General features: G+C 42.4%; 1 protein-coding gene across 3 annotated transcripts in view; it reads right to left on the bottom strand.

The window, feature by feature from the left end:
* DOCK8 (dedicator of cytokinesis 8) overlaps positions 1-12,754 on the bottom strand; it is a 312,866-nt gene that overhangs the window by 229,007 nt on the left and 71,105 nt on the right. For 2 of the 3 annotated variants that reach the window (XM_036737707.1, XM_036737708.1), the window contains exon 2: positions 5,991-6,093. In XM_036737707.1, the coding sequence (XP_036593602.1) occupies positions 5,991-6,093 (103 nt within the window). Of the gene's footprint in view, positions 1-1,117; positions 1,196-5,990; positions 6,094-12,754 lie in introns of those variants that run through there. The other variant, XM_036737709.1, reaches the window with a different exon arrangement.

The raw sequence follows: 12,754 nt of genomic DNA, 5'->3' as shown, positions 1-12,754 counted from the left end.
GGCATGGACTGTTTTTTGCTTCTTTATGTATCCCTAGCTCTTAGCACAGTGCCTAGCACATAGTAGGTCCTTAATAAATGTTTAACAATTGATTGATGCTTCCCATTCGATCCATCCCTCTGCTCACCTCCCTCACCACCAGCCATGGTACCCCCTTTGTTCATACACTTCTCCCTTCATTTTTCAAAAACAAAAATCCCTTTCTTGGTCACTTTTCCCCTATTCGTGCTGTCTTCTTTTATTTTGATGCAAGTTCCTTGAGAGCATAGATTGTCTCTTTGTAAATTTTTTCATCCCCATCACTTAGCAGAGTGTTTGGTACATTGTAAACATCTAATCATCTTTTTTTTTATTCATTCAGACCAAAATGAAGCAGCCCTCACCTTCAAGGAATCTGCATCCTAAAAGGCAACAGAAGGTACCTTTGTATAGAAATAAGTTAGTCTGTGAAAGGGGAGATGTTAATGTACTCTTCATCTTAGTGAAACTTTGTTTTGCTTATGCTACAAGGATGTGGGGAAAATGCTTTTAGTCCTTTGCCACCTAGTATTGACCACATGGTGTTAGGACCTTAACTGCCACCACAGAACAAGCTGCAGGCTTAAATCTGCAGAAGGAATGAGCCTAGTTAACACTTAACACTTAAATATGTAAACATTTCATATATGTTTATATATATATATATATATATATATATATAAATACACACACATATACATATGCATACCCACACATATATGCATATATGTATATCCATTTCTATCACATATCAAAAGTTGATTCATCTGATTATATTCAAATTGAATACAACTCACCCCCAAATTTGATCGAAAAGCATGCATGTTTTACTTATTTTCTTTTTGCTTAAAGATGCTTTGGTTTAGGAGAAAAGACTCTTAGTAATTTCTCTGCTATCAGTACAATCTATAGTTTGGAAATGGGGGTGGGGGGAATGATTAAAAAAATACAGGTTAGCATGCTGCCCAAGTGATCAATTTTTTAAGAGAGCAATCAGTCCTCCTGCCTATATACATTTTTCAGTTCTACCCATTCCATTAAAGAGACAACAGTAAATCATCTTACTGAAACAGCAACAAATCACTCCAATAAAACATACCTTGTAAAGATACACAGTTAAGGGACGGGTAAATTGTGACAGGAGGCAAGATGGCGTCCACAGGAAACAGAAATTAACTTCAGGTTACAAAACTTGTCAAGACAGAAGCGGGTTCAACGTAAGAAGTGAAGAGAAAAAAAAAAAGAACCTAACCACAGGGGACAAACAAGTACTCCAGCGCTTCAGATGAGGAAGTGACTAAATTGATGGCTCTGTCACAAAGGAAGCCAATGAATGCTCACTTCCAATGCTAAATACTAGCACATGATCCTTATCTCATTTTTATAAGACTTACACATTCTGTATGTATTTGGCATTTATTAATTATGTTTATATGATTTATTGATCTAATTAATAATTGACTATTTTTTTCATTTGATCCTTAGGACAACCCTGCGGTGCAAGTGCTATTATTATCTTCATTTTATAATTGAGGAAACTGAAGACAGACAGAGGTTAAGTGACTTGCCCAGGGTCACCCAGCTAATAAGTGTCTGAGGCTGCATTTGAACTTAGGTCTCCCTGATTCCAGGCTCAGTACTCTATCCACTGGACCACCTAGCTGCCCAGTTTGTTGTTGTTTGACCAGGATCAGGAAGGCGATGCCACGACTCACAAGTGAATAGGATTTGAGTGAGGGAGGGCCGTGCAAAGTCACCCGCCTCACTTTCTCCTCAGGAGCTGTCTGGGTCCAGTGGCCCGATATACACCAGGATGACTGGAGATGGCCCTGGATGCAGTGGGTGAGCTTGGCCTTTTTAAGCTAGGGTTTTTCCCAAGTCTCATTTTAATTGAGGCAGGGCCCATTCAGTGATTAAGGCTAGGCAAAAAATGAGGCAAAGAATGACCTCCTTTACCTGGTCAAAAAAAGATCAATTTGAGAGGGGAAGACCCTCAGGGTTTCTGGCCAAAACAGAGCAGTTGTCATTTACATTCACTCCCAGTCATCGGGGCCAAAATGGGGCTTAGGCTAGGACCTATTGTTGGCCAATCAATGAGAGCCAGAGTGATTTGGGTTTAAGGCATCTAGCCTGTAGACTCCAAGATTTTGCTGCTGACAGAGCAATTAGATTTGTTCGATTTCTCTCCAGAAGCTTGATATAAGGACAAACTTAACACAAAGAGCTGTCCAAAAGCAAAAATAGTCTTCTGCTAGAGGGGGTAGGTTCCCCTTCCTTGGAGATCTTCATGGAGAAGTTGGATGACCATTTCTCTCCTATGTTAGAGTAAGGATTCCTTTTGTATAGGGCTTTGAATTACATAAACACTGAAGTCCCTTCCAAGCCTCAAGATCTGTGATCCTGCCATTCTGCGAAGATGGTTTGAATGAGTGTGGTAGCTGGATGAGGCCCTTGGGGAAGGGTCAGGGCCCTTTACTGTCAGCCACTTTGGCAGTGGAGATGAAGTTAACCAGTCAGTAAGCATTTATCATACACCTACTCTGTGCGAGCCACTGGGTTAAGTCCTGGGACACAAAGAAAGGCAAATGACAGTCCCTGCTCTCCAGGAGCTTACGATTGAACGGAGGAGACAACATGTGAATAAATAGATACAAAGCAAGCTATATACAGGATAAATAGGAACTGAAGCACTGGAATTAAGAGGGTTGGGGAAGGTTTCTTGTGGAAGGTGGGAATATAATTGGGACTTAAAGGAAGCCAGTAAGGGGTGTCAGTAATCAGAGTGGAGGAGAGGGAGCATTCCAGGCACGAAAGATAACCAGAGTGGAGAGATGGAGTGTCTTGTTTGTGGAGCAGCCAGGAGGCCAGTGTCCCTGGATTAAAGAGTATGTGAAGGGAGTAAGGTGGCTGTAAGTATGTGGGGGGAGTAAGAAGACTGGAAAGATAGGAGGGGGCTAGGTTAGGAAAAAGAGCATTTTGGATTTGATCCTGGAGGCAAGAGAGAACCACTGGCATTTATTGAGTAGGGGGAAGGGAAAGGGGGTGCCATGATTGGAATTATGCTTTAGGAAGATCCTAGTGGAGGATGGATTGAAGTGGGGAGAGACTTGTGGCAGGCAGACCCACCGACAGGCTACTACAATAGTCCAGTCATAAGGTGATGAGGGCAGTGTCAGAGAGAAGGAAGTACATTTAAGAGATGTTATAAAGGCGAAATTGGCAGGCGGGTCTTGGCAATAGCTTGGCTGTGGGGGTGGTGAGAGATAGTGAGGAATCCAGGATGACTCCTAGGTTGCGAGTCTGAGGGACTGGAAGGATGGTTTTGTAGTCTACAGTAAAAGGGAAGGGAGGAGGGCGAGAGGGTTTAAGGGGAAATATGAGTTCTGAAGATCCAGTTTGAGATGTCTGAGAGGCAGTTGGAGATGCAAGATTGGAGGTCGATAAAGAGATTGTGTCAGGAAAGATAGATTTGAGAACCATCAGCAATAAGGAAGTTCAGAAGCAGGGAAGGATCTAGGGGAAAGATAATGAGTTTGGTTTTGGACATGAGTTTAAAATGTGGTTTGAGATATCTAATAAGCAATCTGGAGTTTAAAAGAGAAGTTAGGGCTGAATAAATAGATCTGAGGGTCATTAGCATAGAGATGATAGTTGAATTCACGGGAGCTGATGAAATTATTAAGTAAAATAGTATAGCGGCAGCTAGGTGGTGCAGTGGATAGAGCACCAGCCCTAGAGTCAAGAGGATCTGAGTTCAAATCCAGCTTCACACACTTGCTGGCTGTGTGAACCTGGACAAATTAATCCCCAAATGCCTCCAAAAAAAAGCAAAATAGTACACAGAGAGAAGAGATTCCAGAACAGAGGCCTGTGGGTTATCTATCTTTAGCAAGTATGACCTAGTGCTAGATGAAGATCTAGTAAATGAGGCTAAGAAGGAAAACAGGTTGGAGGAGAATCCGGGTAGATAAGGGTCACAAAAAAAGAGAGAAGAGGGTGTCAAGGAGAAGAGAATGATTGACATGTCAAAGGCTGCAGAGAGGTCAAGACAGATGAGGACTGAAAAAAGGATGTTACATTTAGCATTTAAGAAATCATTGGTAATTTTGGAGAGAACACTTTCAGTTGAATAATGAAGTTTGAAACTAGATTGTAGAAAATTAAGAGCAGGAGGGAAGGAAACAAAATCATTGATTATATAGAAGGTATTTTCAAGGAGTTTAGCCACAAAAAGGAGTAGAGATACGGGACAATAGCTAGCAGGGATGGGTGGATCAAGTGAGAGTTTTTTTTTTTTTTGAGGCTGGAGAAGACAAGAGCATGCCTGTAAGCAGTAGAGAGGCAGCCAGTAGACAAAAAGATTGAGCATAAGTGAGAGGGTGGTGGAGAGCACAGGATGGAATGGGATCACTTGTGCGTGTAGAGGAGTTTGCCTTGGTAAGGAAAAAGCCACCTCTTTATGTGAGATAGAGGTCAAGGAGGAGATAATGGTGGGAGGCATTTTGGGGATGTGAAATGAGGAGGAGGAGAAAAGAAGGAGCTCTTGGCAAATGGCCTCAATTTTTATCAGTAGTATATGAGGCCAAGTTCTCAGCTGAGAGGGTGGAGGAGGGGGAGCTTTGGGAGGTTTGGGAAGGGAGGAAATGGCTTGCAAGAGCAGCTGTGGTGAGTGGGATGGTGAGTTAATTAGTGAGGTGGAAAAGGATTGCCTTGCAACAGGGAGGGCCCAGTTGAGGTTATGTAACGTGAATTAGTAGTGGACCAATCAACATAGTTTTGTGAACTTCTTCAGCTCCATTCAGCAGCATAGGGTTTAAAGATGCTTTGGTTTATGAGAAAAGACTGTCACTCATTTCCGATGCTCTCATTCAGAAACAGAGAGGGAAAATACAAAAGAAAATGCAAGCTAGCATGCTGGCAAAGTGATCAATTTTCTGAGAGAAAAATCAGTTCTGCCTGCGTACACTTTTCAGTACCACACACTTCATTAAAAAGAAAATAGTAAAATTAAATCATCTAATGAAATAGTGACAAATTACTCCGATAAAACATACCTTGGAAAGATACAAAGTTAGAGATGGGTAAATTGTGACAGGAGACAAAAGCAAGGCGGTGGATAGTGGGAATGATCCAAGGCTGGGGCAACATGATAAAGGGGCAGGGAACAGTGTCTACACTGTCCTCTTGAGTTCCCTGCCCCAATAGTGAACGAATTCACCAAGTGGTCAAGACAGAAAAAAGGAGGAGCCGGTGCAGAGGTGGTAGCCTGGGGAAGAACTAAAAGGTCAAACGATTATAGACCTCAGTGAGGGTGAAGAGGGGTTAGGGTTGCAAGGCAGAGGAAAAGGGGAAATGACAAGAGACTGTGATCAGATAAGGGAATTTCAGAGTTCATGGACATGGAACTGGTACATTTGTGAATGCTGGCAATTTTAAGGATATGGCCCTCTTTGGGTGGAGGAGCAAGTCATGGGAAATGAGTAAATTGAAGAACTGTGAGGTCAGTGTGTTTGTGTTGCTGTTCAGTCCTTTCTGACTCTTCATGACCCCATTTGAGGTTTTCTTGGCAAAGATACTGGAGTGGTTTGCCATTTCGTTCTCCAGCTCAATTTACAGATGAAGAAACTGAGGCAAACAGGGTTAAGTAACTTGCCCAGGGGCACACAGCTAGTAAGAGTCTTGAGACCAGATTTGGACTCAGGAAGATGAGTCTTCCTGACTCCAGACCTGGAACTCTATCCGCTGTGCCACCTAGCTGCCCTAGTGGGTTTGAAGAAGTATGAATATGTATACTGAAGTCCCCTAGGAGGAAGAGCAGGTTGGCCCCAGCCCTTGCAGCCTAGGAAGGCTCCAGCAGTAGCAGCCCGGCGAGGCCGCAAGCAGCCATTCAAAGGCGTGGGTTGGTCATAAATCAGGGACTGCCTGAAATCGGGCAGTTGATCATTTTCTAAAGAAAAAGAATTTTTACTTACTAGTTGAAGAGAGGGGAAGCCAGAAATGCTTACACTTCGGTGATACACCTGCCCAAGGTTTGACGGGAGAGTAAACTGCTTTCTTATTTCAGCCGATGAATACCTTTGATGAAAGATAAGAGGATATGAATGAGACAGTTGCTTTCAAAAATAAGCCCATGGGTGGGGAGTCACCATCGCCATCATGACAGCAGCTCTTTACAATGATTTCAGTTGAGCCTCGCAAGAGTCTTGTGAGGTAAGTCCTATGGAAGCTCTAATGCCCATTTCACAGACGAGGAAATAGCCTTGCACGTGGTCGTATCACTAGTAAATGTTGAATTTGGGGCTCAAACTTAGGCTTGATTCTAAGTCTTCCTGCACATTGTTTCAAATACTTTAAGGAATCTGTACCTTAGCTGTGGGATGATCATTAATACTAATAATAATAAATAACAACAGCTGGCATTTATGTGGCACTTTAAAGTTTGCAAACAGCTTTCCGTGTTTTAATCCTCCTAACAGCTCCATGAGGTAGGTGCTCGTATTATCCCCCTTGTACAGATGAGGAAATCGAGGCAGAAAGCTGTTAGGTAATTTGCCCAGGGTTGCACAATTAGCATCTAACGTAGAATTTGGATCCCAGTCTTCTTGACCCTGAGTCTAGCACTCTATGCCCTGTCCTACCTCGCCACCCCGGCGAATAGATTTTAAAAGCTGTAACAGCCATATTCATTTCATAGGAAGATCATAGCTCTAGACCTGGGAGCAGGGGTGTGCTGGATCCAGCTCAAACCAGCTCAAGGGAACGGTTTAATTTTCAAAATGAGCATTTACACCTCAGAAATCAGCAAAATCAACAAATCACGGCTTGATTTACCATCTTGTTGATTGTCTAGATTTAAGAGAGAGATGGAGAAAATGTCAGTATTGTAGTGTGTACAGCCTTTTTTTTTTCTTTTTTCTTTTGGAGAGCCAGTTACTAAACATTTACCAGTACATACTGCCCAAAAGGTACTTCAGAAGCCATTGAGTTTCATGCCTTCCTTTTTCTTCTCTTTTTTTAAAAAAATATATATCTATTTTAAAATTTCATTTATTTATCTGTTTACTTAGGGGGAAGGCAGGGCAATTGAGGTTAAGTGACTTGGCCAAGGTCACACAGCCAGTAAATGTGTTGAGTGTCTGAGGCTGGATTTGAATGCCTTCATTTTTCTGATGGAGAAACTGAGGCCCTGGGAATTTAAGAGACTTTGCGTAGGGGGATGGATAGAGTAAGGTGGAGGCAGGGAGAAAAGAGAAAGGAATGAGTACCTATGTAGTACCTATTATGGGCTCAGCGGTGTTACAAATATCTCATTTGGTCCTCATAGCGGCCTTGGGAGATGAGAGAGAGCTATACCCCTCCTCATTTTACAGCTTGAGGAAACTGAGGCAGAGGTCAGATGACTTGCCCAGGGTCACACAGCGGGGATTATGTGACAACGCAATTCTTCTGACTCTAAATCCAGTAATTTTTCCGTTGTGTCATTTATTTCTAACACGACCACCATCATCACAACTATGCGGTAAGCACCGTGCTCGGTGTTTCATGCTTATTATTTCATTTGACTCTTGCAATAGCCCTTCAGGGTGGGTTCTATTACTATCCCCATTTTACAGGTGAGGAAACTGAGGTTAAGTGACTTTCTCAGGGTCACCTAGCTAGTTAAGTTTCTGAGGCTGCATTTAAACTCCATGCCCAGGGCTCTATTCATTGCCCCACCTCACTGGCAGGGTTTGGGCTCCAAGCCTAGATCCAGGTGCTAGATTAACTTGTAAGTGTCAGGGTCCCTACCCTACCCTAAGTGAAGGTCAACATTGCTATGAGGAAGAGGCCCAGGATACAAGCCACTGGGGTCTTCAGATCCCTCTCTAGCTCTCTGAGCCATCTAGTAAAGACTGTCAGATAGATTTAAATAATTGGAAAAGTATCAGTTGCTCATGGGTAGGCTGAGCTAATATAATAAAAATGACAATTCTACCTAAATTAATTTACTTATTCAGTGCCGTACCCATCAAACTATTAAAATATTATTTTATAGAGCTAGAAAAAATAATAAAATTCATCTGGAAGAACAAAAGGTCCAGAATATCAAGGGAATTAATGACAAGAAATGCAAGGGAAGGTAACCTACCAACACCAGGTCTAAAACTGTATTATAAAGCAGCAATCATCAAAACTACTTGGTAATGGCTAAGAAAAAGAGTGGTAGATCAGTGGAATACTTTAGGTACACTAGACAAGTTAGTCAATGACTATAGCAATCTACTGTTTGAGGAACCTAAAGACTCCAGCTTCTGGGAAAAGAACTCACTATTTGACAAAATCTTCCGAGAAAATTGGAAAATAATATGGCAGAAACTAAGCAAAGACCAACATCTTACACCACGTACCAACATAAGTCAAAATGGGTACACGATTTAGACATAAAGGGGGATACTATAAGCAAATTAGGAGAGTAAGGAATAGTTTACCTGTCAGATCTATGGAGAATGAAGAATATATGACCAAACAAGAGATAGAGAACATTATGGAATACAAAATGGATAATTTTGATTACATTAGATTAAAAAGTTTTTGCACAAACAAAGCCAATGCAACCAAGATTAGAAGGGAAGCAGAAAGTTGAAAAACAATTTTTACTGCCAGTATTTCCGATAAAGGCCTCATTTGTAAAATATGTAGAGAACCGAGTCAAATTTATAAGAATACAAGTCATTTGCCAATTGATAAATCGTCAAAGGATATGAACAGAAAGCTTTCAAAGGAAGAAATTAAAGCTATCTATAGTCATATAAAAAAAGGCTCTAAATCTTTCTTGATTAGAGAAATGTAAATCAAAACAACTCTGAGGTACCACATCATACCTATCAGATTGGCTAATATGATGAAACAGGAAAATGATAAATGCTGGAGAAGATATGGGAAAATTGGAACACTGATGCATTGTTGGTGGAGTTGTGAATTGATCCAACCATCCTGGACAGCAATTTGGGACTATGCCCAAAGGATTCTAAAACTGCATATCCTTTGATCCAGCAATACCACTATTAGGTCTGTATCCCACAGAGATCATAAAAAAGGGGAAAGGACCCACACGTACAAAATTATTTATAGCAGCTCTTTTTGTGATGGCAAAAAGCTGGAAATTGAGGGGATGCCCATCAGTTGGGGAATGACTGAACAAGTTGTGGTATATGAATGTAGTGGAACACTATTGTTCCATAAGAAATGATGAGCAGACAGATGTCAGAAAAACCTGGAAAGATAAGACTGTCAGGTAAAGTACCTAAGACAGACCACAAGGATTCCTACAGAAACTAATCATCCCCTTACAGCGTTTCCAAAGTCAATCAGTTAATAACAAGCATTTATTAAGGGCTTACTGTGTCAAGGCAGTGCCAGGTGCTAGGGACACACAGTATGGCTAAAAAGTCCCTGACTTCAGGGAGTATAAATTTTAATAAGGAAGACAACATATAAATAACTAGGTACATATGATACACAAGCAGTGGCTGGAAGGTGAAATCAGAGAAGTCACCAGCAGTTGGGAGAACTGGCCTCTTCCTTCTGTAGAAGGTAAGATTTGCACCTACCTCAGATAACTGAGACAATTCCAATCCTCACTAGACAGGAGTAAGACAAGGAGTCCCCGACCAACAACTCACTATCAAATCAGGTTCCAGCAACTCAGCTTTTTTTTTAAACCTTGCTTTACCAAATCTGAGTTAAGTAAAAGTTTGTTCTCACCCGCCTTTCCCCAAGTACCTGAGTCTTTGCCTTGGTTTCTTGTCTGGCATGTGGCCGATCTCTACCCTCACTCCTACCCTGGCCTAGGAAATGAAGTTCTTCCTGCCTTGAAACCTCAGTTTTTGGGGCTGGGTTGCTGCTTCCCGACTTCCCTAACTCCTGATCGATGCTGTAAGACTCTCCTTTCCTGAGGCCTACCCTCCCCCTCACCCCACCCTGACCAAGATTGCTACCAGTCACCTACTGCCTACCTACCTGGAGCTATTTGCTGATCTACAGATCTGTCTCTGATCACCTGCTGCAACCCATCAAGTCTGTCTGACTTCTAGGTCCCCACCATCACCTGCCTGATGCATTCTGGTACTGACAGAGCCCAAGTTACGACAGTTAATATGGGAAAGGCATATTCAGGTAATCAGAATTCCAACATGGAATGTGGCAGGAATGCCTCTCTTTCTCTCCCCATCCCTGTGTTCCCACTCTATAGTTATGACAGGGCCTGAAGGAAAAGGCCAAGGGTGAATTAGGAGTTTTAATGCAGGGGGAAAGGGAGCAGATTTGTGTGTCAGGGGAAGGAATAAGTAAGGTGTGAGGATCAGTGAGTCCTCCATCATGAAAGATAGCCAAGGCATAAGGCATCCTCCTCTCCCGGCCCACGTTGATGCCTCTCCTCTCTCCCTTTTCCCCTTGTCACACCTCACAGTCAGCACTGGTGACTGGCACTAGAGAAGCCTTCTTGAGGTTTCCAGAGATGTGACAGAATGGATTATCTCTTGTCCACCTTCTTCTGCCCCCCTTTCCTCTCCTTGAGCACCCCTCCCTAACCACCACTTTCTTTCCTAATCTCCCTGTGGCTGCCTCAGCTACAGGCTAAGCCAGGTGGAACCCTATCCATTGAGGAGTAGGATGGGCTCTGAGGAAGGGACAGAGGAAAGGACATTTTCATTCTTCCACCTCCCCCTTCCCTGTCATCTCCATCTGTAAGGCCTACAGGAGTAGAGAGGGAAAAAAAACAGAGCAAGGGAGTGCAGGCTGATGAGGAAAATAGCAAGATGGGTGTCTCCTTTGCCTCCTCCCTCCCTATTCTCCATGTCAGTGCCTATCTTGCACCTATAAAAGGAGAGGATTCAGGGTGTAAACTTTAAGATCTCTTTCATTCACAACAATCCCCCTCCCCTACCGTCGGCCAAGATGAGAAGGACAGAAAGAGAGAGAGACCAGTTCTGGCTTTGCAGTTGCTAGATGCAAAGGAGGGGAGGGAATTTCCCCTAGGGAAGTAGGAAGGGAAGAGGGAATTCTCCATGTATGGAATAAGAGAGGAAAGTTCTGAACTGCTTATCTGGAGCAGAGACTCATAATTCTGGGATGGGGAACCTGTGGCCTGGAGGCCACAGGTAGGGCTGCACTTGAGGACCTAGAGGCCCACCTGTGGCCTCCAGGCTTCGGGTTCCCCATCTCTGCTCATAGTTAAAGGACAGAAACTAGATGGGCACATATGGAGATATTGTAGAGGAAGTTATGTTACAAGGAGGGGGTTGAATTATATAAATAATTTGTCAGGTCCTTCCCAGCTTCTAAGGTTTTAGCACTAAAAGTGAGACACTATCTGTCTACTTAATGCATCCAAAGATCCTCCATCCAGGTAAATCACAACACCGCCATACCTTGGAAAATGTCATCGTGAATTTCTATGGCCAACCCTCCTCCTCTGCCGTTATCTTGTGGTCAACATTCTGAGACAGACCTATCTACCTATCTACCTATCTGTCTATCTATCTATCTATCTGTCTGTCTATCTATCATCTATTTATCTATCTACAGACATACACACACACACACATATACACACACATTCGATGTTGCTGTTCAGTCATGTCTGATTCTTTGTAATCCCATTTCAGGTTGTCTTGGCAAGCTACTGGAGTGGTTTGCCATTTTCTTCTCCAGCTCATTTTTTATAGATGAACAAACTGAGGCAAACAGGATTAAGCGACTTGCCAGGGTCACACAGCTAGTAAGATTCTGAGGCCAGATTTTAACTCAGGTCTTTCTGACTCCAGAACCAGTGCTCTATTCACTGTACCACCTAGCTACACATCCATCCATCCATCCATATGTATGTGTATAGACACATACACATACATGCATAATACATATATATCATAGGCATACTTAAGACTCTGACCAAAAGAAAATAGTAACTAATCCCTATGTGGCCACTGGCTATTAACCCAACCAATATGTAAGGGCAAGTTAAGTGGGACTTTTTGTTGTCCTTTGTTTTGGAGTGCTTCTTAGCACTAAGGCAATCAAGTACCTTTGAATGAGTCTTGCCTTTGTTTGTAGAAAGGCCCACATCCTTTTGCTAGTTAGGTCACAAGAGGTGCAAAACCCTTGAGAGGTGTGAAGTGCTCTGACCCTGAAGAAGTGTATATGTACTCTGAGGTTAAAATTTTGTTTGGGGCTCACTCATTGGAAGACTGTTGGTGTGGAGACTCTGGGTCGCTGTTAAGGAGCCCCTGGCTTTGAAAACCCAGATGTTGGTTCTTCTGTCTCTGGTAACTATGTATGTATAACTTTGGTCAGACAGATAAAAGCCTGTTTGTTGATTTGTGTTATTTGCTCTGTTTATATAATTTCTGCTTGTAATTTCTGTTCGTTTTGGCTTTGAAATTCAGAGTGCTGACTTTTTCCTCTGAACTAAGTGAATGATATATGTATATTTGATTAAAGTAAGTTTGTTAACCCCTTAAAGTTGCTTTCCTTAGAAAAGCAGATCAAAGAACCTGTGCCAGCAGCCCTCCTGTGTGCTGGTGTTGTTGGCCTTGCACAGCCACAGTAGCCACAAGTAATATTGTTGTTACACAACAAAATATAAGTTTCTCAACAGTAAGGATTGTTATGTCTTTGCAACCCTAGTGTCTAACATAGTTTACTTTTTACTATATACAAGGCTCTTAATAAAAGTGTTGTGGAACTCAAATAACTTTCA

Source organism: Trichosurus vulpecula, chromosome 9 (genome assembly GCF_011100635.1).
Source record: "Trichosurus vulpecula isolate mTriVul1 chromosome 9, mTriVul1.pri, whole genome shotgun sequence".
In the NCBI taxonomy this organism is placed as follows: Eukaryota; Metazoa; Chordata; class Mammalia; order Diprotodontia; family Phalangeridae; genus Trichosurus; species Trichosurus vulpecula.
This window is presented reverse-complemented; position numbering and strand designations above follow the sequence as displayed.